This window comes from Epinephelus moara, chromosome 5 (genome assembly GCF_006386435.1).
Source record: "Epinephelus moara isolate mb chromosome 5, YSFRI_EMoa_1.0, whole genome shotgun sequence".
Lineage (NCBI taxonomy): Eukaryota > Metazoa > Chordata > Actinopteri > Perciformes > Serranidae > Epinephelus > Epinephelus moara.
Genome location: NC_065510.1, coordinates 30577475 through 30604448, shown reverse-complemented (window position 1 = coordinate 30604448; position 26974 = coordinate 30577475). Strand labels below are relative to the sequence as shown.

The window sequence follows — 26974 nt, the reverse complement described above, 5'->3', positions numbered from 1 at the left end:
GTTTTATGTCATGTACTTGGGGAGAAATCCAACTGAAGGACTGAATCATGTAAACCAGGTTTTTCTGATTGTCAGATTATTGAAGTGCACGTAAACACGTCAAATCGGATTATTACCATTACCTGATTATTCCCAGTTATCTGATTATTGTGCACATGTAAACGTGCTCAGTGTCAAAATGAAAGTTAACTATCCAGGACACTGAAAAGTAGTGGTGCTGCAACGATGAATCCATTAGTTGTCAACTATTCCATTAATCGCTAGTTAATGTGGTAATCAATTAATTGGTTTGAGTTGGGGTTTTTTAGATGAAAAGAAGTCAAAACGTCTGATTCAAGCTTCTTAATTGTGAATATTTTCTGTTTTCTTTCCTCCTCTCTGACAGTAAACTGAATATCTTTAAGTTGTGGACAAAAAAAGACATTTGAGGATGTTATCTTTGGCTTTACGAAATACCGATGAACTACTCCTGGTGGCCATGTCTTCACCTAAATGTTATTTAACCACTTATTGTTTAGCAAAATGTATTACTTGTGTGTAGAGATGATTGTGTTTTGCCACTCTCATTTTTATTTTATTGTACAATATGTTTTAAACTAGTACTTTTACTTTATGTTCATTTTCATGAATTCTAACAATAAAAATTACAAGTAAGATCATCTCCAATTAGTTTTTTTCCTCTCCCAGTAAAAAAAAAACACTTTTGCTTTAGTCTTTCCTCTGCATGTAATTTAACTGGTATCTAAAAGTTAGATGTCAAATGCAATATGAACCAAGCCACAGCATATTGCAGCGCAAAAAAATGATCTTCATATATCAAATACAGGAAGGAATGTTTCAAGGGCAGACGAAGAAAAGAAGTACCCATTTTCTATGATACATTTGATGTGTCAATTTTTTTGACAGAGGTAAAAATACGGGAATGCCTATAAATCATATTCCAGATGTGAGGAAACATGATTTTTTGGCACAGGCCCCAGAAAAAAAAATCACATTGTCATTTTTATAATTTTTTTAGTAAAATCAAACAAAAAAAAGACCATTCCCGTAAAACTGTGACTCATATCGCAATCGCACTATCATCAATGTCGCAATATATATTATTTTTGCATATTGTGCAGCCCTGCTTTCAAATATAGAATAATTCAAGCAAACACACACAGAGACAGCAGTGGTAATTTGGTGACATTCACAGGTTGTTAATGATTATATTGACAGGATAACATCTTTTCCCCTCTCATTCCTACACATGTCCTCCCTCTCTCCCAGCGATGCCCCCCTCCAGCACTGTTATTGGGGTCTGATATCTTCAAAGGCATTAAAGTCCAGAAAACTGCATGTCTAATTAACAACCCTCCCTGAGACTCCCGCTTTGATCTGCAAGCCCTGAAGAGATGGGGAGAGAGTGGAGGGGAGAGACGGAGCAGGGTGGGAGAGAAATGGATCGAGAAATGGGGTGTTGAAAATCCTTGAAAAACAAGATATCAAAACACCACACATCTTGTGAGCAGCCGTTGGCTCAAAGCTGGAAAGAGAGAATCAAACTTATACAGAGCTGGATATGGCCTTGACTCAAAACAGCAGAGAAACGCTGCAAAGTATGGCTGCTCTCAATCTTCTCACATGCGGGACTCAGAGAAGAAGAAATGTCAACATTCCTGGTGCCAAGGTCCACAGGCGAAGCCTCCTGAAGCCTCCTAGCTGTTTTCCTTCTACAGTTCCTATCAGGGCTAATGCCAGCTAACAGCTCTGCTGGTCTCCAAGGATCTCTGGCTTCAGACCACCATGGGCAAGGTTTCAAACCGCCCAACTTCGCCCTGCTTACTTTGGCTTAGGGATATCAGTGAGGGCAACAATTGTAGCTTCGAAATCACTCGTAGTACGACTCCCACAGTTAGCAGTAGCCCTGTAACAGCAGAGGCAGCGTAGTTGCACTGATACCCTTTTTCCACCAAATTAGCTCTGGGTCTTGAACTGGCTCTGCTCAGGACCATCAAACCATTGCAACTATGGATGCGTCACTTTTGTTCTGTCATTACAGATATTTGTTTTTATCTGAAAAAAAAAAAGGATGACCAATTATTAATGAGACCACTGTACGCTCTTTTTTTCCAATGATTTCTCACTTAGCGATTCTATTGTTGCCTTTTACACCCTCTCTTTCCGACCTGTAGAATATGACACGCCAAATGATGTTGTCACGCTTCGCATTTCCAGTTAAGAAAAACCTGCTATTTTTGGTTCCAGCTGAGAATGACTCAAAATTAGGAGTGTAAAGCAGAACGAAACCCATGTTATGTTGTGGGAGAAGGGGTATGAGAGTGGGAGCAGGAGTCAAATTAACTGTATTACTAATGCTAATAGCGACAGTGGTTGCAGCCTAAGTGGTACTGCTGGCAGCAGATGTAGCAGTAATATTGCTAAAGGTATACTATGCAGGATTTTCCTTAAAAAACAATGTACAGATTCATACAGAAGTAATTGCTCTCAGTCATCATTTACAACCCACTACAAGTGTTTGGGCATGTATTTCTCCACAGAGACTCTGCCCTCTGCCTGTATCTTCTTATTTCCTTCTTATTTTCTGTATCCAGGTCATTTATTGGTGTGTGTCTCCACAGATCTCAGGTGAGGTCGGGGCTTTATAAAAAGGTATCAACCAGATGCCTGTCAGCAAGACTGTCAGCAGCACACATCTAAGAGATACAGCGCAAATCTAGAGTTACTGTCTTGTGGTTGTATGTCTCTGCGAACCAGTTGCAGTTACAGTTTACATCCATATCTGTGAAAACATGGATGCTTCATACACATCTTCCCCCCGGCAGCAGCACAGAAGATCCATACCATTAGCACAGTTTAAGGTGGGCACCCAAGATTAGTGTCATCAATTCTGTATCTGACCAAATATCACTGTGATGTTGTTGAATAATGATCAGAAAAGTGTTTTTGTAGAACACTATGATGTCACTGTGAAGCTGATGTTTGACCTTTTTGATATAAAATGTCCTCATTTCATCACTGCATCCGACTAGACATTTGTGTGAAATTTTGCCATAATTTGAATTCTGAATTTTTGAGTTAATGGCCAGAAACGTGTTTTGTGAGGTCACAGGGACCTTTGACCACCAAAATCTAATCGTTTCAGTTTTGAGTCCAAGTGGATGTTTGTGCCAAATTAAAAAAAAATCCCTTGAAGGCGCTCTTGAAGGATGGACAGACAATCTGAAAACATAATGCCTCTGGCCACAGCTATTGTTGGCATGGGTGGGGCATAGAAAACCACAAACACCAAATGAATGCGGTTGGCTTTTACTTTTACTTTCACTGGTGAGTGTGTTTACAAACAGTTACGGCCAGTCCTGCAAAGTATACCTTTGAATAAAAGTATGAAGCGATGACAAATGTAGTGCAGCAGCAGCAGTAGTATGTTTGATAGTTTAACTTAAAATCTAAAATACTACTATAATTATTGTTAATTTTCCTAATTCTCTACTGAGAATGATTCTTAAGAAAGAGATATTGCCTGGGTGCAGACCTTTGAATCCGCCCACTCCACTGAGTTGACTAATTTGTCTGGTATCAAGTCATGAAACAGCGGTTTCTTGTTTAAATCAATCACTCAATCAATCAAGCCCCACGGCATGACTAACGCTGTTGTCAAACACTGTCAAGCTGTGCACCCTAACTGATGAGAAGTAATAGCAACAATGGCGGTAGATACTGCTGTCGAGGCTGTTCTAAATCGGCGTGTGTTCTCAACATCGCCTGACATCGTAGTTTGTTTTACTTTGCTCCACTCCACCCTTGAACCCACAGTAAAACCAGTACGTTGGCACGGCTATGCATCAGTGTCAGTTTAAAATGACATTAGATTCGGGCAGACATGTCGGTCTCTCGTGATTGGTTAGGGAAAATTAAAACCCCCTCCCCCATGGGAATCAGTGGACGCAGTGTCAGACGGAAGATGGAAACAGAGTGCAATGATGAGAGATGGACACACAGAGTCTCTGAGTGCCCACATACAGGACAATGTCTTCCCTTTTACTCATTCACACACAGTCCAGTTTTTATCCCGTCATCCCACCAAACAGCCATGTTTACCTGGAGGGGCAAGTGGACGCTGCAGGTGAGGTGCGACAAGACAGAGATGGCAGGGAGGGAAACTAACACAGCACCAATCACATGACGGGGGACCCATCCAGACACCACCAGGAGCAGGGAGCGGGTACAGTTCATCACCTCCTCCAGATAGAAGGCCATACTGCAGGAGAAGAGAGGAGGACAGAGTGTTAGGATGACACATCAGAGGATGAGTTTCCAGCAGCGCAGCTCCAAAGCAATATTCTACATGAGACCGAAATCAGAATAAACAAAAACATGACATAGCAAATCAAAGCTGCACACAAAACAGAGTAAAGAAAAACATATTATCTCTCCCTGAATTACTCTCCACCCCCGGTCCTGCTCAGTCAGGGATAAACTGCAGCAGACTCTCAGCAGTCCTTAATTAAGACACATTATTAAAACACAACTATGCTGTCCAAGTCCCAGCGAAAAGATGGAGATTTATTGCCCAATTTTCACATGGCAGTAAGTGGAAATTAATTTGTTTCCAAATGTTCTCCACTGAGAGAGATACATCCACACCCATAAACACACCACAAAATCCATAAAACACATCTTAAGCATTTCAAATACTGGAAACTCCAAGTAGACAGTTTTTTTGGGGGGAAGCGGGGGGGGGTNTAAAACACAACTATGCTGTCCAAGTCCCAGCGAAAAGATGGAGATTTATTGCCCAATTTTCACATGGCAGTAAGTGGAAATTAATTTGTTTCCAAATGTTCTCCACTGAGAGAGATACATCCACACCCATAAACACACCACAAAATCCATAAAACACATCTTAAGCATTTCAAATACTGGAAACTCCAAGTAGACAGTTTTTTTGGGGGGAAGCGGGGGGGGGTTGGAACTTCTCATTGTGCCAATTTCTGAGCCAATATTGGTCTTTCACAAAAAAAAAACTGGACGTGAGCCAGTCATATCTGACCAGGGAAGTTAATCCATTGTGGTGTGGGAGCCAACCACCACATAAAATAATTTGTTTTGGTTTCAGTGGAGAGTTGTGATGCTATGGGATGGTCTATTAGTGGTTTCCAAGTCTGTGCCACTGAGGCCCAAGAGATACAGGCTTTTAATCCAACCAAGCACTACAGCAGTCAATTTGGAAACAAATAGCTAGATATTCTTGGGCCCTGATGGCACAGCACTGACAATAACAGCCTACATGACATTTCACAAGGTTTTCCGTTCTTCCAGGAAAACAAATCGGCCTTAACAGAGTCCTTCTCGTTTTGTTTTGCAAAAGTTTGTTTCATTAATGTATTATCGTGTATAAATATCTTCTAACTGTCCTTTTAAACCCATATTTGTTGAACTCTGTTGCAAAACATGTGCGCGCACTCAATACTCACCGTATGGACAGCACCAGGGAGGCCAGCTCCAACAGGCCAGCCAGGGGAGCCAGGGCCAGGGCAGCGGGAGCCGGATGGCCCACAGTGGCCGGGCTCACCAGAGGTGGAAGGAAACAGGCCAGTGTCAGAGCCAGGAAGACAAAACAGCTGAGGAGAACATCCAGGAAGGAGCTGAAGGTGGAGCTCGCAAATGTCTGCACCTGCACCTGGTTCTTTACCTGGAGGGGAAGAGGGGTGTGAAACGGAGGAGAGGCAGTGGCTCAGTCTTCGCAGAAATCATGCCTGCACTGTACACTGCACATGCACAGATGCTTGACAGAACTACTATGATAAAAGGTAGCTGTATAAAAGGTAATAGTGATATTTCTAAAACTAAACTGAGACCATTTAGTCATCGGGTAAAAATATATTTTTTATAAATGATAACCTATTTAGATTTCAAAAGCTTTTTCATGATACTTGAGTTATTGTGTCCATTAGAAATTAGTCTTAAAAGTATGTCTAACATTTATATATGTGTGTGCTGACCTCACTACAGACCACTATATCTTTTTAATATAAAATTGAAACTAATTTAATTCAATAAGCAAAAGTAAAACACAACATTTATCAAATATAAACCTAAACACACATAAGTTAACAAACTGTTACATCCACAGTGGAAGCTTCTATCAAATAAACTATAGTCACCACCAAAGACTGATCATCAGTGATCATCACTGCAGATCTGCATCAAATAAACTCAGAGGCTGAACATCAGTGTTCTGAGCTCTGTAGTAACACTGCTGTAACAGCAGGGGGCCACAAGGCTGCAAGGCTAATATGGCATAAAATCTGGGAAATAGGGTGGTGTTGGGGGGTGGTACAAGGAAAACACTGCAACAACTCCTGCCCCCCTTCACTCACAAACACATATACACACACAGTCAGACACACACAGGCACAAAGCACACAGCACACTGTCTAAGACCCCTGGATGTCCCCATCCACATGCTTGACAAATATCCTCACAAGGAAAATTAAGAAAGTCGGTAAATAGTCAGCAACTATTCTAAAGTTTGTGCTGAGTACGGCTGTGATGAGGCTTATAATTACAGTGACAGGTAGGTCACTGGTTTGATATTAATAAGTTGTTGTTAAATTTAAATGTGACCAAATTCATAAATTTTGGATATCGAAAAAATTATAGTCCAGTAGAAATTATCATAGTTAATGCTGAAATCAAAAGAGTTTATAAAATAATTTTTTGGGAGTTGTGACAGACCATAAACTCTGCTGGAAGTCACATATAAATCATGTCATGATGACAAAATGTCAAAGTCCAATTTCTATGCTACAGAAGAGAGCTGTAAGGGTCATAAACAGAGCTGAGTCACACATACCAACTGAACAATTATTTATAAACTCACACGCTCTCAAATTTAGAGATTTGGTAAACCTTAAAAATACCCCATTAATGTATAAAGTAAAAAATAAGATGCTTCCAGACTGTGTCCAGAAGTTGTTCAAAATTGAAGAGTCAGTATGAACTAAGAGGAACATGTTTTATAGGTTAACAAAAGTAAAGATAAGAATAATGTGGAATAGTTTTAAAAATTAATCGATGTTGTGTAATGTGTCAAACACCTGATTGATTTAAAAAGTATTGTGAAAAAATGCTGATTATGAAATATAAAACCTAGTTATGAATGCCAGTGTATGTGTATGAATATTTGTTTGGAACTTTGGGCTATATAAAATGTAAATATAATTTGTTTTGTTGCTTTCATTTTCATTGTATAATTCCAGAGAACAGTACAAAACTACTGCCATAAAAAGTGTGGGTGCAATAAGCCAAGGTTTCAGTCAACATGTTTGCGTCAGCATAACTTCCTTTGATTTGTCACTGCTTCAAAAGTAATAATATTATTATGATTATTATGACTATGCTGATGGTGATTTTTTTTCTCTCTTTTTCTTGTGTCTATTTGAGTTGTGTAAGTTTGAAAATGACCAAAATAAATGAACTAAACCGTACTAAAAAAGGCAAGGTAGGATGTGTGTGTGTGTGTGTGTGTGTGTGTGTGTGTACCTCCTCCTTGTAGCTGGTGCGGTAGGCCTTCTCCAGAGGTCTCTCTAGGAAATTGAGGCTGATCTTGTTGATGGGTGGTTTGAAAAAGTAGTCCTTCATCAGACTGTGAACAACATAGAGACAAGACCAAATATAAGATTAATATATTTTTCCTATGGAAGTCAAATATTTATTAAAAAACAATTTGCTGATTTTGTCAGCAAAGGTTTGTTTGGACCAAAACTCCCAGTAAATTTACTTCTGAATCTTCTTTTCTATGTACTCAACTTGGAGTAGATTTTAATATATTGCAGAATGGTTGATGTTTGGTCTGGTTGAGTCACACTCGAGTTTGTTTGCAAAATGAAATGAAAATGAGTGTGTCAAACATTTGCATTCTGTTTTTAAGAGCGCCCTGAAGCCTTTCTGTGTGGTGTCTGTGTTTCTCGACATTATCTGAAGACGTGAAATGTCAAAGTGATCTGTGTAATGCTATGATACAGGTATGTCATATCATATCCCTGTGATAGACTGGCAACTGATGGAGGTAGATACACACTTTGAGAGAAAATTATATGGAGGTTTATGTCATTTATACAAATCATGCTTACTCATTCACAAAGTTCAAACATATGAACATGGGATCTTGTTTATGACCACATGGATCCTTTCACCACATCTCACTGTGTAAACTCAGTCATATCAGTCACCCTTGTGTTGGGTTATCAGTTCCACCGTTAACCTCTTGCTCACCTGTCCTCCCTGATAACATCCACAAAATGGACGTCACTCTTCTCTCTGAAGTTCTTGGCACGTAGCTGGATGAGGGCGGAGTGGTCCATCCCCGTGCCTGTTGCCCCTGTGCCACCGGCCATGCCTAGACTGGTGCCAGTACCCGTGCTGGTGCTGGTCTTCTTCTCTTTCTCCTGGAGCATGTCGCACAGGGAGCTCTGGCTGGCTCGCACTGGATCCTCCAGCGGGGGACTCAGGAGACCGTTGGCTGCTCTGGGGCTGTGACCTGGGATGAACTGGATCCATACGAGAAGGTGAGGAAGACACAAAAGATGACAGGGAGGAGATTCAGGAGATAAAGGAGAAGAAGAAAAAGGTCACACAGATGGAGGTGACACAGGACATGACTGTTAAGTGACATATGCACTGGTGCTGTCAGTGTTCATGCCTGTGAGTGAGTGTGTGTGTGTGTTGTACTTTGGCACTGCTGGTCTTGTGCTCCTCCTGGCAGCCGTTCAGCACAGCCACATCGTCACCCTGCTCTGCACCCGAAGACAAGACCACACTACGGGACACACAGGGAGGCTGGAGAGACAAAAGGACAGTGCAGGGGGGACAAATAAAAAATAAAACACAGAGCCAGTTCCAGATATAACAACACTTAGATAGGAGTGTTTGAGTGTGGACACTGTGGTCAAAGGACTACCTGCACTTTCCTCACATGTAAAACTCATTCACATAGAAATTATTATTAATCTGATGTCTGGCCAAAATACGAGGGCATGTATGTATCCATGTCTATATTCCACCCTCAGCTTTCTGTTTCTCATGACTTACCCCAATCCTGTCTGGAGGTTGGTGGGACAGCAGGGGCTCAGCAGCCTGTGCTCCCCCAGGGATGAGGTCCGGTGTGCGGGGCTGAGGACAGGTAGACAGGCCGACGCTAACAAAATCTCCACCCGACAGTCCCCCTTGAACACAGCCACACGGCATGTCATGGTCCAACTTCCTTCCTGAGATCAGGTAGGTTTTCAGCCCTGGGGAAAAGCACAAACAAAAAAAAAATGCCCTCTGTTCAGAACTTCATGATGATGATCTTTGAAATTTTCATGGTTTGACTTAAACAGTGCTTTTACATCTAACCTGAGGTCAGTTTGCCTGGTTGGTGCGGCTCATTTTGGCTGGTTTAAAAGCTGTCAATTAAATCCTAATGCGGACCGCACAACCAAACTGGGACTGCTTGAGAAGTTGGGTCTCGTCCCGCTTTAAAGTGGACTCTGGTGCAGTTTGTTTGTGGTTTGAAAGCAAAAAAAGATGAGTGATTTTAGCATGATCTCAAAAGCTAGACTGCATAAGAATCCATCTGTGAAATCTGTTCAGGAAGCGATCTTATGATCCACATAAGATCGTGTATATAAGCTATTCATGCAAATAATTTGGTAACCATGCTAACATATGCATGTCAGCATGGGTATTTTCATTGATTAAAAAGCTGTTAAAACTGCTGTGCTTGCAACTGACTCTGTGTACTTTGTCAGTTCATTAAGTCCATTAAAAAGAGTGTTACAGTGATCCCACAGTCATAAGCCCCAAATCATTACTGTACAAGACGCCTCCTTTTTACCCTGTCTCTACCTGTTGGTCATTATTCATAATGTGCAGTTGATTTGCAGTCTAACATTGCTAATGATGCTGATAAAACCAAAACTGTGCAATCAACGAGCTACCTGGCTGTCACTTTATATAACTTCATGTTTACTCCTCTCATGTTGTCTTATGTCCACATCATCAAGCTAGTTTGCTGTCTCTGTCAAGTCGCTGTCCATTAGTCACTCACTCTACAGCAGGAAACTGCACTNCTAGTTTGCTGTCTCTGTCAAGTCGCTGTCCATTAGTCACTCACTCTACAGCAGGAAACTGCACTTCAAAATAAAAGCTATGTCCCAGAAATGTACTGCACTTCAAAATACTGTGTATTTTTTACAAATGTCACGTGCTTGCAAGCCACTTGCAGTACATGCAGAGTGGACCCACGACCCACATTTGGGCCGTGACCCACCAGCTGGGAACCACTGCTTTAAAGCACAATTTTTAATGGTAACACTGAGAACAGCACAAGAGGCTGGATCGCCACAATATAACAAGCAATTTGTTTTGCCAAACATTCCTTGGGCAACAAATCCTCTAATGTGATGACTATGTTACATCTGCGTACTCTAATCTGATGCTAAAACAATAAGTCAATCTATAGGACAATTGATGATTGTAATTTTGGTTATGATTTAAGTCGATTATACCTAGCATGTGCTGGTTTTAGCTTCAAAAATGATAAAATTAGCTTGCATTTCTTTTATTTATGTCATTATCAAATAAACCCAGTTGATCATGTTGATGAGACTACGCTAAATCTGACTTAAAATCCCACAGTAACACTCTCAGTGACAGGCAGTCATGATTTTCCACTTGTGAAAATATTGGCTAGCTGCAGACATACCCATCACCAGCCACTCTTTGTTGATGCACACACACTGACAGGCAGGTGGTAATGCAATACTGGGTGTTTCACCAACTATGTTTGCACATCAGCCCGGAGCTCTGGCCATGTTCACACAAGTGAAGGGCCAACAAGGAAATATACAAACAGTGGATTAGAGTAGTGGCCCATAGCCAGCCGCTATCAGCCTGTCCAAACACACAGTAACCTGGCTTGCTGGCCTCTTTGTTCAAACAGCTAAGAGGTGCTAACCTTGTTAGCACCGACACGACTGGAGGAGCAACTTCAGGCCATAAAGGAGCCCGGTCCAAGAGTCTTGATTGGCTCGCTGCCTCTGACTGATTGTCGGTGTTATATTTCATTGTTATGTACACTATTTACACTAAAAGGGAACCCATTTGGCATCCCTGCTCCATGGGCATGAGCTGTCCCTGCAGCACAGGCTGGAGCCAACTTTCAACACTATTTCTGTGTTTTTGTAGCAACCCTACTGCAGCCCATTCAGTGAACTTTTAAGTATGTGAGAAAAGGGCTTCCAGGACAAATACACTGTATTAATGCAAGCCTAGCTCAGCTCTGTCAAACATTTTGTGATGACTGTTGTCATATTTTGACAGGATTATCACTGTAGATCATCTCTAGATAACAAATATAAACGTATAAGACGTTTGTTCTTGAGTCTTTTTGCAAATTCAGTATTTTGTATTGTCTCTCACAGCTGTTGTTGACAACTTCTATCTATATTCTCTATGAAACTGTCACTACATCCACACAGTAGTAGATGAGACAGATTATGTCTGGCTCTCAGCTCAGATTTCCCCGTTAGTAACAGATACAAGCGCTCCTTCATTCCGACTGCCACGTCTCTTTTGAATGCAGGGTAGTGGTAGAGTCAAACTTAGCACTGAGGCTTCTCTTTTGGCTGGTTGTTAATCTTGTTATGATCATGTGATGAGCGATGGTGACGATGTTGATGACAATGGTGTTGCTGATGTTGATACTGATGGTTGTTGTTAATGACCACTGCTGTTTCAGATCACTGTATTTGGTTCCCCCCTCCTTCCCACCGGTTGTTGAGTATTTATATTCTTATGTGTTCTCTCGTGTCTTTCTATGTGTGTTTTTGCTTGCTGCGCAACTAATTGCCCTCTAGGGACAAAATAAAGTTGAAGCTGAAGTTAAAGAAGTTGACCCTCCTCCTCTTCCTACTGCCTCTAATAGCGATTGCAAGAGCAACTGCACATGAACGAAAACATCCAAGTAGGACGGTCATGGCTCACGAACTGCAGTCAAACTGTCAAACTAGGCAGCGCTGATCAAATGGGAATATTTTAGTGTACTGTTTAGCTGTAAAATGAGACAAGTTGTGACCTGGCTGCCATGTTGAAAACAGTTATGCCAAAACAAAGCATCACCCACTAGTCAGACCAACTTTGTCTTGAAAACTTCCAAGTAGGAGTAGAAGTCTCTAAAGCAGCTATCAATCATGTCGCTCACGGCTCATGAACTGAGGTCAAACTGTCAAACTAGGCAGCGCTGATCAAATATAAATCAAAGTTTTTCAGAAACATATTTTAGTGTACTGTTTAGCTGTAAAATGAGAAAAGATGTGACCTGGCCGCCATGTTGAAAAAAGTCGAGCCAAAACGAAGCATCACCCACCTGTCGGATGAACTTTGTCTTGTTACAGCTAAACAGTACACTAAAATATGTTTCTGAAAACAGTAGAGGCACGAAATAGACAATGCAGTAACAGAATCATGATTCGTATTTGTTCAGCGCAGCCTAGTTTGACAGTTTGAACGCAGTGATTGACATGATTGACAGCTGCGTTAGAGACTCCTCAGCTCTGATTGGTTGTTTTCCTTCAGCTGCTGTAGATTCAAGTAAATGTCATTAGAAGTAGTATGAGGAGGAGAGGGAACTTGATTTTTTTTCCACAGAGTATCTGTCTCATGTACATCTGTGTGGATGTAGTGACAGTTTCAGCAAATATGGCAAAAGGTTACTTTTAACTGTAGCTTTAATATTACGTTGCTCATAGTATAAGAGAGTTGCAGCTGAAGTCCTAATTGTTTAAAATGCAGCTTTTATTGAGTTTTACATGTACCCTGGAGATGTTTTCTATTTAGCTTGGAAATGATCTGGAGTGACTGAACCCAAGCAGCCAGGAAAAACTTGTATGTAAATGTATGAACATGAAAAAGCCAACATAAAATAGGTGCATAAAATTATTGAAATTATACTTCATAATAATCACTGTAATACTGCCCCTAACTCTTGAACTCTGTTACCTTTTATACACAGTGTGACAAAATGCTTTATAAGTAAATCAAGAAAGATCCATTTAATCAAACTCCTTCTGACCTGACTATCTGTCGGGTTAACAGACACATTGTTCTTCACTCAACAGAAAAAGGCCAAAGACATGAGATGTGTCAACCTGTGTAAGTGTGACTGATGAGCATCCGACCCATATGTGAAAGCATGTGCGTCAGTCTGATGCTGAGTGGGTGTGTTCATAAGTCAGACACAAATGCACACACACACACAACACAACACACACACAGGCTATTTACTAACCCTCATGTCTGGATGCATCCGCAGATATAATGATTCTACCTGATTCTATCTGAACAAGTTACCTCTTCTCTTCTTCTCGGTCCACTGTTGTTACAATGTTTGAGTCAGTGTAACAGATAGCTAATGTGATAATAGGGTAACTTCTAAATAAAAGTCATATCTAAAAAGCAGCAGCTGTGTTGGCACTGCTGCTTCCACTCCTCAGTTTCAATTTCACTGAACTGAATTCTTGGAATTTTAAGATTTAATGACGTGAAATAAGAACAAGAACTTGCCTTACAAAAATCCAAATCGATAATCGTAATTACTGGCAGAACTAAAGCAAATTGCTATGATCTGGTGCATGATTGTTTCAGGGTTAATATGCCGTAATGTGCAAATATAAAAAGATACAGCAGAGGTTAAGTTAGCCACTGTGGAACCAATGGGCATGACTGCATCTCACCACAGTGTTCTGTTCTGCTTCTCCGTCTGCATAAATAAAATTAGTTATGAATGCGTAACTAACAATGAACTTATCTTGGGAGTCTGGAAGCACTGTGTGTCTTGTTCCGTGCCCTGGGACAGTGACGACTTGGCAGACGTCCTCGGCCTGTAGGCCAACAACAGCTCTAACTTAGGGTTTGAGTCCTTTGCCAAACGGGCGACAAAGGCCATTTATGAGATCTCGACCCACTCACACACACACACACACACACACAGTCACGCAAAGGTTCACTTCTGTTCTCATAGGCAAGAGTTGTGCACCCCCAAATTATCTTCAAATACAAAGCCAGTACATTTCATGACATAATTAGTTACTAAGCTAAAAGCTTGTGTTGCTTCTTGTTATTTGTCTTGTTGGCAGCTTTGAAAACGTGTTTTTAAACCAACTTTATGACTTGCCAGATTAGGAAAAGAACAGGTTCTGCTAATAATAAAAACACTCTGTTCTTTTCCAGTGTCTCACTACGCCATGACATTGTGACAGTGAGCCAGCAGAACCATACCAGGACCCTGAAACTGAGGCAGCTAAATGGAATTCGTCCAACATCAAGTATTCATTTACACGTATGCCTTTCCTACTGTCACATGTCAAAAAGTCTTCTATTGGGAGGATATTTAAGTTTACAGAAAAGTCAAACCTCCCACAGAAGCAAAGGCACACAGTCTACGGCTACATCCGCACTACTACCTTTTTAAAATGAAAACAATGTCAGCACACAAGAGCATTTAGCACCATTTCAGATGTCATCTCTGTCCACACTCACACGCTTGGAAATGTATATCACAAGACCCAAGTCTGCAACCTTGGAGCTGTCTTCTCCTTCCTGCCTCGTGTCAAGCACATCATCAAAACAGCCTTCTTTCACCTACGTAACATTGCCCGCCTCCGACCCTCTCTGTCACCCTCTGCTGCTGAAAGAACTCATCCATGTACTTGTAACATCCAGGCTTGACGGCCGCAACAGCATCCTCTATGGCACCACAAACACTGTCCTCAATAAACTTCAGTACGCACAGAACTCTTGCTGCTCACGTGACCACATCACCCCAGTCCTCCACAACCAGTTAAACACAAGATACACTTCAAGATTCAACTCATCACATACAAGGCCCTTAGTAATCTAGCTCCTCCATATCTCTCTGACCTCCTCCATAAGCACTCCCCCTCCTGTTGTCTCCACTCTGCTGATGCCAACCTCCTTCAAATACCCAGGACCAAGCGGCGAGCCTGGGGTGACAGGGCATTTTCAGTTGCTGCCCCCTCTCTGTGGAATTCACCACCGCGCCACATAAAACATGCCGCCACATTGTCAGCATTCAAAAAGGCCCTCAAAACCCACCTCTCCAGACTTGCCAACCCTGACTAAACCCCCACAGTTTCCCTAGTTGGCTCTACTCAGTTTTAGTCTCTTATTATATTGTCTTTAATGAAGAATTCACTGTGCTTTTTTATCCTACTTTATGTAAAGCGTCTTTAAAAAGCACTGTATAATGTAAACAGGAAGCATACTGTCAACTCTCTTGTTGGTTGCTTAGTTACAGGATATACCATGGAGATCGCGAAAAGACTAGAGATTTCTTTGATGGCCCAACAACAAGGTAGAACTGTTACTCAAAGTATCACGAGTTTAAGGATTTCAAGGCAGTGGAAAATTGATTGGGAGTCGTAGCAAAACACATACGGCAACCTATCAGAGCAGTATCGGCCGGGAGCATTATTTATCACCGGAAGACGTCATGGTAATGGGAGAGGAGTGCTTTCAAAAGAAGGATGAAATCACAAAATGTTTGTACACCAAGTTGTGGCTTGACAATTCATGACTGATGACAGAATCGGGAATCGAATGCAGGTGTCTGCATCATCGTTTCCAAAAGTCTTCGTTCAGACTAAGCTATGCATAAACGTAGAAATATTTATGTATTTTGAAACAAAAAAATATTAGTGTGGATGTAGCCTATAAAGCATAGTCCACGGACAACACTTTATGTAAGGATACTTCATAATCCTTAGTGCATAAAAAAAACACTGTGATCTGCACAGCCAACACCTTCTTCTGACTATGATTGATTAAAGACACTCCTAAACTTGCAGTTTCAGCTTACTGTTCAATGAGATCAACTACTGAAGGGACAGACGAGCCTCAAACGATTTACTGTAATGTCTTAAATTACAAAAAATTAATAAACAAAATAGCATTCAATTCAGCAAAAGGGTACAGAATACTCTAGCTAGCATTATAGAGGCATACAGTGACTACGGACACTTGTTTTGTGATCTTCCTTCTCACTCTAGTATGCATGAGAGGCAGAATGCTGATGAGTTGGAAACACAGACACAGAGAAGATAGCGAAAGCAGAGTGGCAAACGGCGAAGAGATGGCGAGGGGGAGGAAGAGACCGAGAGTACTTTGAAGGTCACTGAGTTTAGCATGCCTCACATAACCCACATTCCTTGTCTACTTCCATTTCGGCTTTCTAACTTTATCAACAGCTCGCTCTAAACTCTTAAACAGGCCTTGAATTGTGAGGGCGTTAAAGTACTTGACTTGTTAGACACTGAAAAACTGTAGTTTTCAGACCGTGCACTGCACAGTAGGATAATGTGTGTGTGTGTGCCCGAGTGTCATCTGCTTTCTAGATATACAACAAAGTGCCACACGCACTGTATCTTCTGTGTGTTTATCCAAGCTCTAATCCTCTACTACTGAGTTTGTGCAGCCGAAGTTACTGAAACACACGGTAGAGCTTCCTTGGGTGTGTGTATAGGCTGCACGTGTGTGCGTTTGTGAGTGTGTTTGTGTATTGATCTTCTCCAGGCTCTGTAAAGGCAGCACTCTGGGAAAGAAACTGACACCAGCACTCTAAAGTGTCAATGCAGCTCAATGGGTTTTATTCACTTATTCAGACCAGCTGGCTGGAGCAGAGAGGGTTCAGCCGAGGACAGCTACTACTACAACAACTAGACTACAACACACAGATGTACAAAACACACACCTAGATTAAGAAATGTCCCTCTAGTGCGCATGTACACGTAGTTACATACACATGGGCAGACATGTGGAGCCAACACAACCTGCTGACAACATGAGCAAACCAAGACTTCACTGTGGCTTCATCATCTTAACGTTCGTGCCTATACCTGTGCTTTCCATGTAATGTTTCCAGAGTAAATGATTTTCAGACACATGTTTTATACCATTACACCCTGCCACAGAAAGTACCACTGTTACTGACTAAAAAACATCTGACCTCCTTAAAGCTGATGTGAACAAGAACAAGAGATGTTTTCCTACTTGTTCAGAGTCAGATAAGGTAACAGATGCTTGTACTTTACGGGCAATCAAATCAAATTGGAAGCAGTTCAGTGAGGAAACAGTTGTTTACTGGCTCTGTGGCTGGGTGCATTCAAGTCAAACTTCAATGCAGAGGAGTCAAAAACTGCAGTTCCTCAAATGGCCACTTGAGGCTGGCTCCAGAAGTGAGTCAGTCCCCACAGACCCCCAATGTTAACATGTCCAACTTTACAGCAGAATTGGTACAAAAATCAGTTTGTATGTGTTTCTATGGCTTATTTCCCTGTTTATGACAACTGTACGGAGGGTGGATTTTTATATAACTCATCCAGTTACATTTTAATAAGGCTTAAAGTTACGCATAATAAGGGCATGGCCACTTTGAGTGACAGGTGGGTGCTGTCTGCTCACAAGTCACTAGCTACTGACAACGCTCTCATCCAAATATAGTCGATTCTGGCTCCAAAAATCCAAAATGGCGACGGCCAAAATGCTAAACTCAACACTTTAAAACAGGAGTCCACTAACCAATGGTTGACGCCACGTTGGGCTACATCCATTATTTCACACAGTCTACACTTTTGTTGTGACTAATTTGTTTGTTCTTGTGTGTGTAGGTATGCAGAGCGCTCACACAACCCCACACTCCGCAAGAGGATATAGCCCTTTAAACACAAGACACCCTTTCCAGGAAGTATGCAGCATCTGCCTGTCTGAGACACATAGTGATATATCCGAATGAATGCACACACAAACTTGGCATTTCCTGCAAGTATGACTCATCCAAAGTAGTGCACTGCAGTGTGATCGCCTCTGCCCCACATATCCTCATTTATAAGAAATTATCTACGATGTACAAACACACACACACACACACACACACACACACGCACACAAACATACACACTGCATGCACTCGGCACGAGATCCACATGTAAAGGGTGTATACACGTGAGTGAATGAATGAATCAATGAATCAATGAACAGAAGGATGAATGGAGAGGAAGCATAGCTGAGTCGTCACATTCCACATGTACACCCGAAGACCATGCACACACACACACATCTGAAAATGACTCTCCTATGAACACACCCCCAAACACACCAACACAGCCACGCATACAGATACAAACACACGGCACTAGTGCTGAAACATTTGGTCAATGAACAGATCGACAGGAAACTGTCCTTAAACACTTCCGATTATTAATTACGATTAACTTTTGATCATTTCTCAGGCAAAAAATGTCAAACTTGCTGCTTAATGTTCCACCTTAAAAGTCGCAGACAGTCGACCCAGTGAATTAAATTATTTTTTTCTCTGACTCCTACTTCTGTAAGAGGCAGTAAAACAATCTTTCATTTCATAGTTACAGTAAAACTCTCCACAATATGAACAGTGGTTACATGAGTCTCAAAACCAGCCACAACTCAGCCCTGAGCAGAGTGACTGTCTGATATTGACCAATCAGTGGACTGCAGCGTTCACAGCTCCACCTTTTAGTACCAGATCTGTGTGCTGGGTACCCCAACAGAGGGGTGACCAAAAATGGGGACAGTACGGACGTTTCTATTGGTACCATCCACATCTTTTCACAGCGGGAAAAAAAAAAAGCGTACCGAACTGAACTGTACCGTACTGCTTGGTGGAAACAGGGCTTATGTCATGTCACCTAATAGTAGTTTCACAAGAGCACCATTCTCCTGACTGAAAGTCCAGTGTGTGTTTGACCCATCCATGACTTCTCCCTCTCACCCTACTTGGACTTTCTTGCTCTTTCTACTACGTTATTGTTGCTGCCGGGAATACATTAGAGTTAGCTGAAAGCCTGGTGTGTCTCATACAGACGTTTCAGGTGCCTTGTGCGTCACTAGCATACACTGTGTACAAAGATGGGCGACATGACAGCTCCCCAAAATGAAGCCAAAACATCTTGATCGCTCCCTGGTGACTAATCTTGCACATCTGCAGCCTGCATACACACTCTCATCCTCAAACCATACTGCATTCTAACACACACGCAACCTCCTGGAGGCCGACTCCTCTGAAAGCATTGTGTGTAGACCCACACTTGAATGAACACACTCAAACATGTGTAATTAAGCACACTCATACACACGCACACCCAGGCCCTGCTCAGCAGTCCCTCTGTGAGAGTGTCTGGGTGAACATTTTAGACTAAAGTTGACATTTCAGAATATCCCCACTGGGCTGTCCCAATCTGGACTCTGCACTTCCTGACAAATGACCTTTGACCTTACGGCGGCTTCCAAGTGCTTGATCAAAACCATCCCTAGTGACCCAAAGGTCGCCAGCTCCCCTCTGGTCCCACACACAGCAAAGTGAAGATAAGTATGAATACGAGAGACAGAGGGAGACAAAGACGGATGCTTAACACGCAACATTTGTTCAAACTAATGAAGCATCAAAGTCAAATTAAGTCAACCTCAGAACGGGAGCAGAAAAAGACAAATTAAAGCTTATCCTCCTCTTTTCTCTGTGAGCTTCATCTAACCTTTTCTCTCACTCTTCACTTTCATCTCGCTGCTTGGAACAGTCAGAAAATAAACAAGTCCAGCACTAAAAATAGACTTCAACTTGTTTTCCCTTTTTCGCAGACTTGGCCTTCCCACTGTCCGACTCAACTATCTCTCTAACCTTCAACTTGTTCTCTTTTGTCTTTTGCCAACCCTTGCATCTCGCGCAGGCTCTCGCTACCTGTCTTTATATCTAGCTGCTCTGTCTTGTCTCTGCTGTCACATCCTCTCATTTTTCAGCCATATTCCTTTCACATAAACCTTCTCCCATCGGTCCTTCTCCCCCCCCCTCCCCCCCTCCCTCCCTCCTGTTCCCTACCCTCCAGTTTTCTCCCTGGTCAGTGGCGGGTCTTGAGAACAGGCCTCGTGCAATAGCAGATGCCTCCATATTTGGACACACTGATGGAACCGAGGGATGAGGCTCTCGCACGATCCTCCTTCAAATACCCTCCCATTCCTCCCTCCCATCCATCCATCCCTCCTCCCCTCCCTCTTTTGTGCCATCATTTTAGTCCGGGGAGTTCCTTTCCTCTCCACATCTTTTATCTCTTTTTTAAATCATACTCTAGGGATTTGATAAAGTATCTATTGCCAGGTTAGTGCATCTGACTTTCTAGGTTTGGGTCAAAAACGAGACCTTTGTCGCATCATCCCAAGGGTAGGGTATCCAGAACTCGTTCTAACTGGAGCCAGCTCCAAAAGACTACGAGTCTGGAATGCAATGAGAAACAATACAGATTTATGGCTGCCAAATATGCAGTGAAAGTAAAGGTTTGGGGGGGGGGGGGCGGTCATACATATTTGGACTTCTTTTTGTGCTTGAATAACATGACAAGAATTGGAACGTGGATAGAGATAAGCACAAGTGGAATAAGAATTGATCTATTCTCTATCCACACTGTCGTCCTCCCCCTCTTTCCTCTGTTGTTCTCCATTAACGTTACATCTGACTAATGGTTAAAGAAAGAATGCATACATCCTTTGTTCATCATTCACCATCTGTTTGTCAATGGCTCTTCTCTCAGTAAATCTTACAAGTGAGTGCGCGTGTGTGACATGTAGTGCAGTGGGTTGACAGGAACAGTGACGCACTCCGACTGTCACTGCGTCACTCCGATAAACACACACACACATACACACAGCTGTTAAAAGGCATTTTAGTGTCTCACTTCACAGAGGCTCCGAGTTTCTCTCAGGGAGGCTGTCGCTCAGCAGCAGAGGACAGTCCTTGAGCAAGAAATGACCAACCTTGGTCCCGCTGCAACGGGGACGCCGATGACGACTGACACGTCCCCTTTTTTTTCATGCGTATGCACACACTTGGTCGCATTTTAACCCAAAACACGCTGGTAGGTTAACAGTGCCTGGCATTAAAATAAATACATGCGGCGGGGTTTTACTCTTCTCTGCATATAACATATTTTTAGGGGTGCACAAACGCACTTGAATTGTACGGCTTCATTTGGATCATACAGTCGTTGCATGCTGTGATTCATTCTGCTGTGTGCCATGGATTTGTCAACCTCACTCATGCACGCACGAACACACACACACACACACACACACAAACATATACCTCCCCCGCTGCCCTAAGCTAGACTGTGGGAAATCCTTGGGAAAGGGTCATGACCAGAAAACATGCTCCTTCTTCTGCTTCCTTCTTCTCTCCCTCCCTCCTCTATTCTTCCCTCTAATGTCACACAACTCTCTCTTTCCACAGACCACCAGGGAACAGGGCTTTACATGCTGTTTATAGTAAGACTTGACCGATACAGGTTTTTCAAAGCCAGTCCGTACATTTTTAAAGTGATAATCCAGATTTTATGCCCAATGACATTCACAATGGACATAAAAGTGCTAATGCCATTTTGCTGTATATTGGTCTCTCTTCAGCTTCGGCTTCAGACATATTAAAGCTTCAGATGTACTTCCCACGTTGAATGTCCGCAGACTGCTGCAGACTTGTACTGGTCCCACGGACACGCATGCGGTTGTATTCATACTACAATCGAGGGTCCATCAGAGTCAGTCTTGCCCGCTCCTCACACCGTTCCAGCTGCCCCAACTGTGTTTGTATTCCTTTAAAGCGGAATTATATAAATGTGGGTAACTCCAGATTTCCTCTCACAACTTCTCTTCAAAACAAACATGCAACATTTATCTGCATCTTCTTCTTGGCAAACCAGCTAGAGATGCCTATGCTACCAGCTGGACTGGACATTATTTTGTAACTGCTGCACGTTTTGTCGGCACTGTTGCTATAATAATGTCAATGCATACAGTTTGCTAAGTCACAAATTTTGGGACACACATGGTCGTTCGCATAGGGGTTCGTGCGGACCCTCGAAAACATGGGCAAATGATTACATTTAGTTACATCACACGGACCAATGCAGTGACTTGCAGAAAGTATGAAGCTGGCTTAATAGCTTTAGGTCTTTTTTAAAATAAGAGTTTATTGCAGGTCTCACTACTTTGCATTATTTAACAGTTACTCAGGGGGAAATCCATCAAACTAGAGGCATGCTGAAGTCTCCCTTAAAAGTAGCATCAATTTACCAGCATGTAAGTTAGGTGGAATGATAATTGGGATTGAAAATGACTTAAGTCAAAAAATATCGATTTATTGATACATATCATTCATATATTCATTTTCCGTTATCCTGTTGGGGATCGCAGGGGGGCTGGAGCCTATCCCAGCTGACATTGGGCAAGAGGCGGGGTACACCCTGGACAGCTCGCCAGACTATCACAGGGCTGACACAACCATTCACGCTCATATTCACATCACGGGCAATTTAGAGTCACCAATTAACCTGCATGTCTTTGGACTGTGGGAGGAAGCTGGAGTACCCAGAGAAAACCCACGCTGACACAGGGAGAACATGCAAACTCCATACAGAAGGGCTCCCCCACCCTGGGTTTGAACCAGGAACCCTCTTGCTGTGAGCCGACAATAATAACCACTGCCCCACCATGCTGCCCATATTAATTCTGGATATTTGAAATGTTGTGAACCCTCAATGTCAGTTTTCCCTGTGGTATCGAAAATGGTGTCAAGTATCGATATTTTTTAAAATATTGTACTGAAGTTAGAAAGTCCAGTGTCGTGACAGCACTATTGGAGATACCAACTCTCTAGCTCTGACTATTCCCCTGCAGTCATTCTCCTCCTACAAATACTGAATGAAACAACTTCACGTAGCTTCTGTGAGACCAAAGGGCACGCCGGGAAACAGGAAATTATTGACTGAAGTCAGCAGGTTATGGGAAAGAGGGCACACCTTGCAAGTGATGCACTTTGCCTCGCAGATAACTCCCCTATGGACATTCACTAGAGCGTGACTCCCATTGAAGTCACACACACCTTATGGGGGAAGGTATGAATAAACAGCTCAACCGGTACTCCCATCCTCCACCATAAGAAGGACTCTGCGTGTCTGTCTTGCTTTATTTTCTTTGACATATTTGGTTCTTGACTGCCCAAATATCATCCTTACTTTCCCACCACGTTGGCTATTAACTCTCTTTCTCTCTCTTACAAACTCTTTAGCTATATAAACCAGTGCAAAGGAAGCTCATGGATTTTTTAGCAGGCTTGAGGCCACGCTCCGTATCTATTATTCAGAACAGCCGTTTAACACAGCACCACTCCAGCATACTTGAGTTGGCGCTCTCGCACACACACACAAACACACAGGGCAGTAGAGACAACCAGCTGCTGTTGCCACACTGGCACATACAGCTGTCGCAGAAGTGGAATTATAAACAGTTGTCACAACACACACATACACACAAAGTACAGAGTAGAAGGTAAATGGGTGACATTATTGTGGCCCCATATGTGCAGTATACAGGAAGTCATGACCTAGCCATGACACAGAGACATATATGATGTTTGACCCCATTCATATATTCTGTATGAGCTGGTCAATCAGTAACAGCATGACAGGCGTGTCAGACGGGCCTTGGTCCCCAGAAAGTGAATTATCAGGACTGTCTGGCATTTGATGATCAACAATGTGCAACGACAAGGCCGAGGGAACATTTTCCCAAAGTAACAACATTGCAAAACTTTAAAAAAAGCCCACTCACTGTGGCCTGGTTGTCTCAGCTGTGTCTTGCCACATAACCGCAATGACCTGAGTTGAATATTATCCCCCTCCCTCTCTCGTCTGCCACATTTTTGTCTGTCTCTGTACATGGTAAGTTAAGACGTATATTGCCCAAATAAAAGCCCAACTGATAGAGCTCTGGATCTTTATTGTGTTTTTACACGTCTTGGCCACATGATAAAGCCAGTTTTATCAATGTCTGCTCATATCTGCTGGTTATTTTAAGCTACCAGGGGCAAAAACTGCTGCAGGGCGGCACCGGTGATAAAAGTGCAAGTCACCGTGCCAGCAATTAAACAGTAAATGAGGCCAGGTCGTGGGTGCATGCACCTGTAACAAGTCACATTCCAGTAATTGATTACATGGCTTCATTTGGTCATGAGATACTGTTAGTTAGATAAAAGCAAACACACACACACACACACACACACACACACACACACACACGTGTAAAGACAAGGTAAAATTTGTCACAACACTGTTATGTAATTCATCTAATGACTGACAACTTCCAAACAAACATGAGCATATGCAACCTCTGGCCTCCATCACACATGAACACTGACACACGCTGGAGAGACTGGAAAGACCTGTTAAAAAGGTTAAATACAATACGAGCAGGTGACTCATCCATTTGGGATTTAGGTAATTACAGAAATTAACTCAACGTTCTTCTAAATATAGAAGAATGTATTAAAGCAACAGCAAACTGCCAGGAAAGATTAGTTGTGTGTTTGTGTGTGTGCACACCACACATGCAGCTGGACTAGGACAGGGTTGGGCACGCTTATCAACACTGAACACACACACACACACACACACACACACACACACACACAAACACACTTGACTCAACACCTTCTTGAGCAATAGGAATGACAAACTTCTCGTGAATTATGTGGGGTGGATGAATTTAAAAAAAAAGCTGATTAGACAACTGTGTGGGAGAGTGTTCGACACAGAGAGACGCAGAGGATGACAGGAAGTGTTATTACATGTCTATTAGCAGAGAGGGTGAGAGATGCACGAGAGAAAGAGAGAAAAGAGGACAGTGCTTCAGGTCTCCCCGTATACACTGCTGGCTCTTTGGCTACTTGCTGTCACCGTTAAATTACGATTTAGTGTTAGACCTACATCGCCCTTTCTCCCTCTGAAACACACACACGTTGCATTAATGATAATGGGATTAGGATGTACCTAATATAATAATGTAGGGGAGCATTATGTAATTGTAGGTCCACTCCTGTACAGTATGTGTGTGTCTGTGTGTGTGTGTGTGTGTGTGTGTGTGTGCGCAGCGCTGGAGAGTCTGGCAGAGCAGCACTGATAATGCTTTTTCATCTCTGAAAGTCAAACCTCTATTTTCCCTCGGCTACAATATGTTTTCATCCAGAAAATGTGTGTGTTACAAGTCATCTTTGTCTGTTGGAAGTGCGCACTGTCAAATGTAGGAGCTAATTTATAAAACTTGTGTGACACAGTTTAATTGAAGCCATCACAGAATCCTAAATACAGCAAAAAACAAACTGAAAAAATAGGAATTAAATTGATTCATAGACATTTTACCTTGTGGCACACAATTAGTAAAACACTGCTGCTGTCATAGACATGACGGCCCTGACAAACCAAGCCAACAGTCAGCCGCGGGTCAGTGTTGGGCTGTCAGAGATCGTCTGCGACACTAGTTTTTGTGGTGTGTCCAGCATGGTTGGCACTAGTGGGCCAAATTCAGCGTGTTGAATCAGCTTCGGAGACAGCGGAGCCCATCCATGAATGCTATCACTGTGATTGGCTGTTCAAATAAAATCACATTGGCATTGAATTAAATTAAAGAAAAGTTATATTAGGTTAGACTATTTTTTAGCCACTGAGCTCTTTAGTCGAAACGATTGTTGTAATTGTCTGTGTAATTGTTTGCTGCCGCATGAAAAATATTCTTTGTTCTTTCAACATCTGGCTGTGTTTTCAATGTGCTAACTGGCATAAGCATCTTGAATCCATCCTGTCAGTCTTCTGGTTTTTCTTTTTGAATGACGACTACAGACTACTGCTGCGTGCTGCAATGGAGAGTCATTTTCTCTCATACAGGCGAAGAATGTACAAGCTAGTTAAGCATTGGCTGTAGTCTCAGTGATGTGTTCAGTATGGCTGGGTGCCTAAATCAATTCGATTTGATAAAGAGATATTTCAGTTCAATAACATTTTTTGCTAGAATGTGAAAGAGATTCTAAGAGAGCTAATACTGTAAATTTTTACGAGGAATTATTCTTAAAAAAAAAAAAGGAATAAATTCAGATAAGAATTAAAAGTGAATATTTATAACTAAATGTTGTTCCTATGTTTGCAAGATAATAAACTGCACCAAAACATAGAGGACTAAGCTTACAGTTATAGATAAAGAACCTGTAAAGTCAGAGCGTCTCAAGACCAAAGTCTCTAATAATTTAGCACCAGGGCCTGTTAGCTACCGGTGAGATTAACAAGGTTAGAGCTTCACACATCAGTGGGAAAAAATTTGTTAAAAGAATGATCTCGGATTTCATAAATCACTATTTGGTCATTCAAATGAAAATCGATTTGAATCAGACGAATCAATCATTTTAACCCAGCCCTCTGGCCAAGAGACAGGCGACATGAAGCGACACAACAGTCAGTCTTCATCGCCACTAGTTCTTGGATTTTGTTTTGGTGTCTGGGCCTTAAAGTCACACAGAATTTGACAAGCTGGACAAATATCACAACTGCTTATTACCAGCATGTTACCACCACCAGGTCACATGAACCCAAGTTTGGACGGGATTAGTGAGTGATAAAACATGAACTCTGCTCTTCTTTAATTGCCTGCCACAGAGGTGACTATCACTTCAGGGCAAAGACACAAGTTGTATTGATAACTGTTGCTACAACAGAAACACAAAAAGCTGATTACCACGGTGACTATGAGTATGTATGATTCCCCCATCAAAAGTCCTTTTTTAATCGCTAGTAAACTCTAGGAGTGGGAATCAGCCGAGGATCCACAATATGATATTATCAAGATACTTAAAGCAGCTGTGCGGAACTTTTCGTTTTCGTTGATTATAGCGCCCCTTTGGTCGGAGCGGTATGACACCCACAGCCTGGTGTCGTAAAATTCCGACTGCAGCCGGCAATTACAGCATGCATTTGTTTTGGAGAGCGAGAGGATTAACTAACGTCAGGTCAGT

General features: G+C 42.2%; 1 protein-coding gene across 4 annotated transcripts in view; it reads right to left on the bottom strand.

Moving 5' to 3' along the window:
- adcy9 (adenylate cyclase 9) overlaps positions 1-26974 on the bottom strand; it is a 54026-nt gene that overhangs the window by 13764 nt on the left and 13288 nt on the right. For all 4 annotated transcript variants that reach the window (XM_050044193.1, XM_050044195.1, XM_050044194.1 and 1 more), the window contains exons 2-7: positions 9097-9296; positions 8737-8844; positions 8281-8555; positions 7549-7651; positions 5478-5695; positions 4102-4261 (exon numbers count right to left, since the gene is read on the bottom strand). In XM_050044193.1, coding sequence (XP_049900150.1) covers positions 4102-4261; positions 5478-5695; positions 7549-7651; positions 8281-8555; positions 8737-8844; positions 9097-9296 — 1064 coding nt within the window. The remainder of the gene's footprint in view (positions 1-4101; positions 4262-5477; positions 5696-7548; positions 7652-8280; positions 8556-8736; positions 8845-9096; positions 9297-26974) is intronic.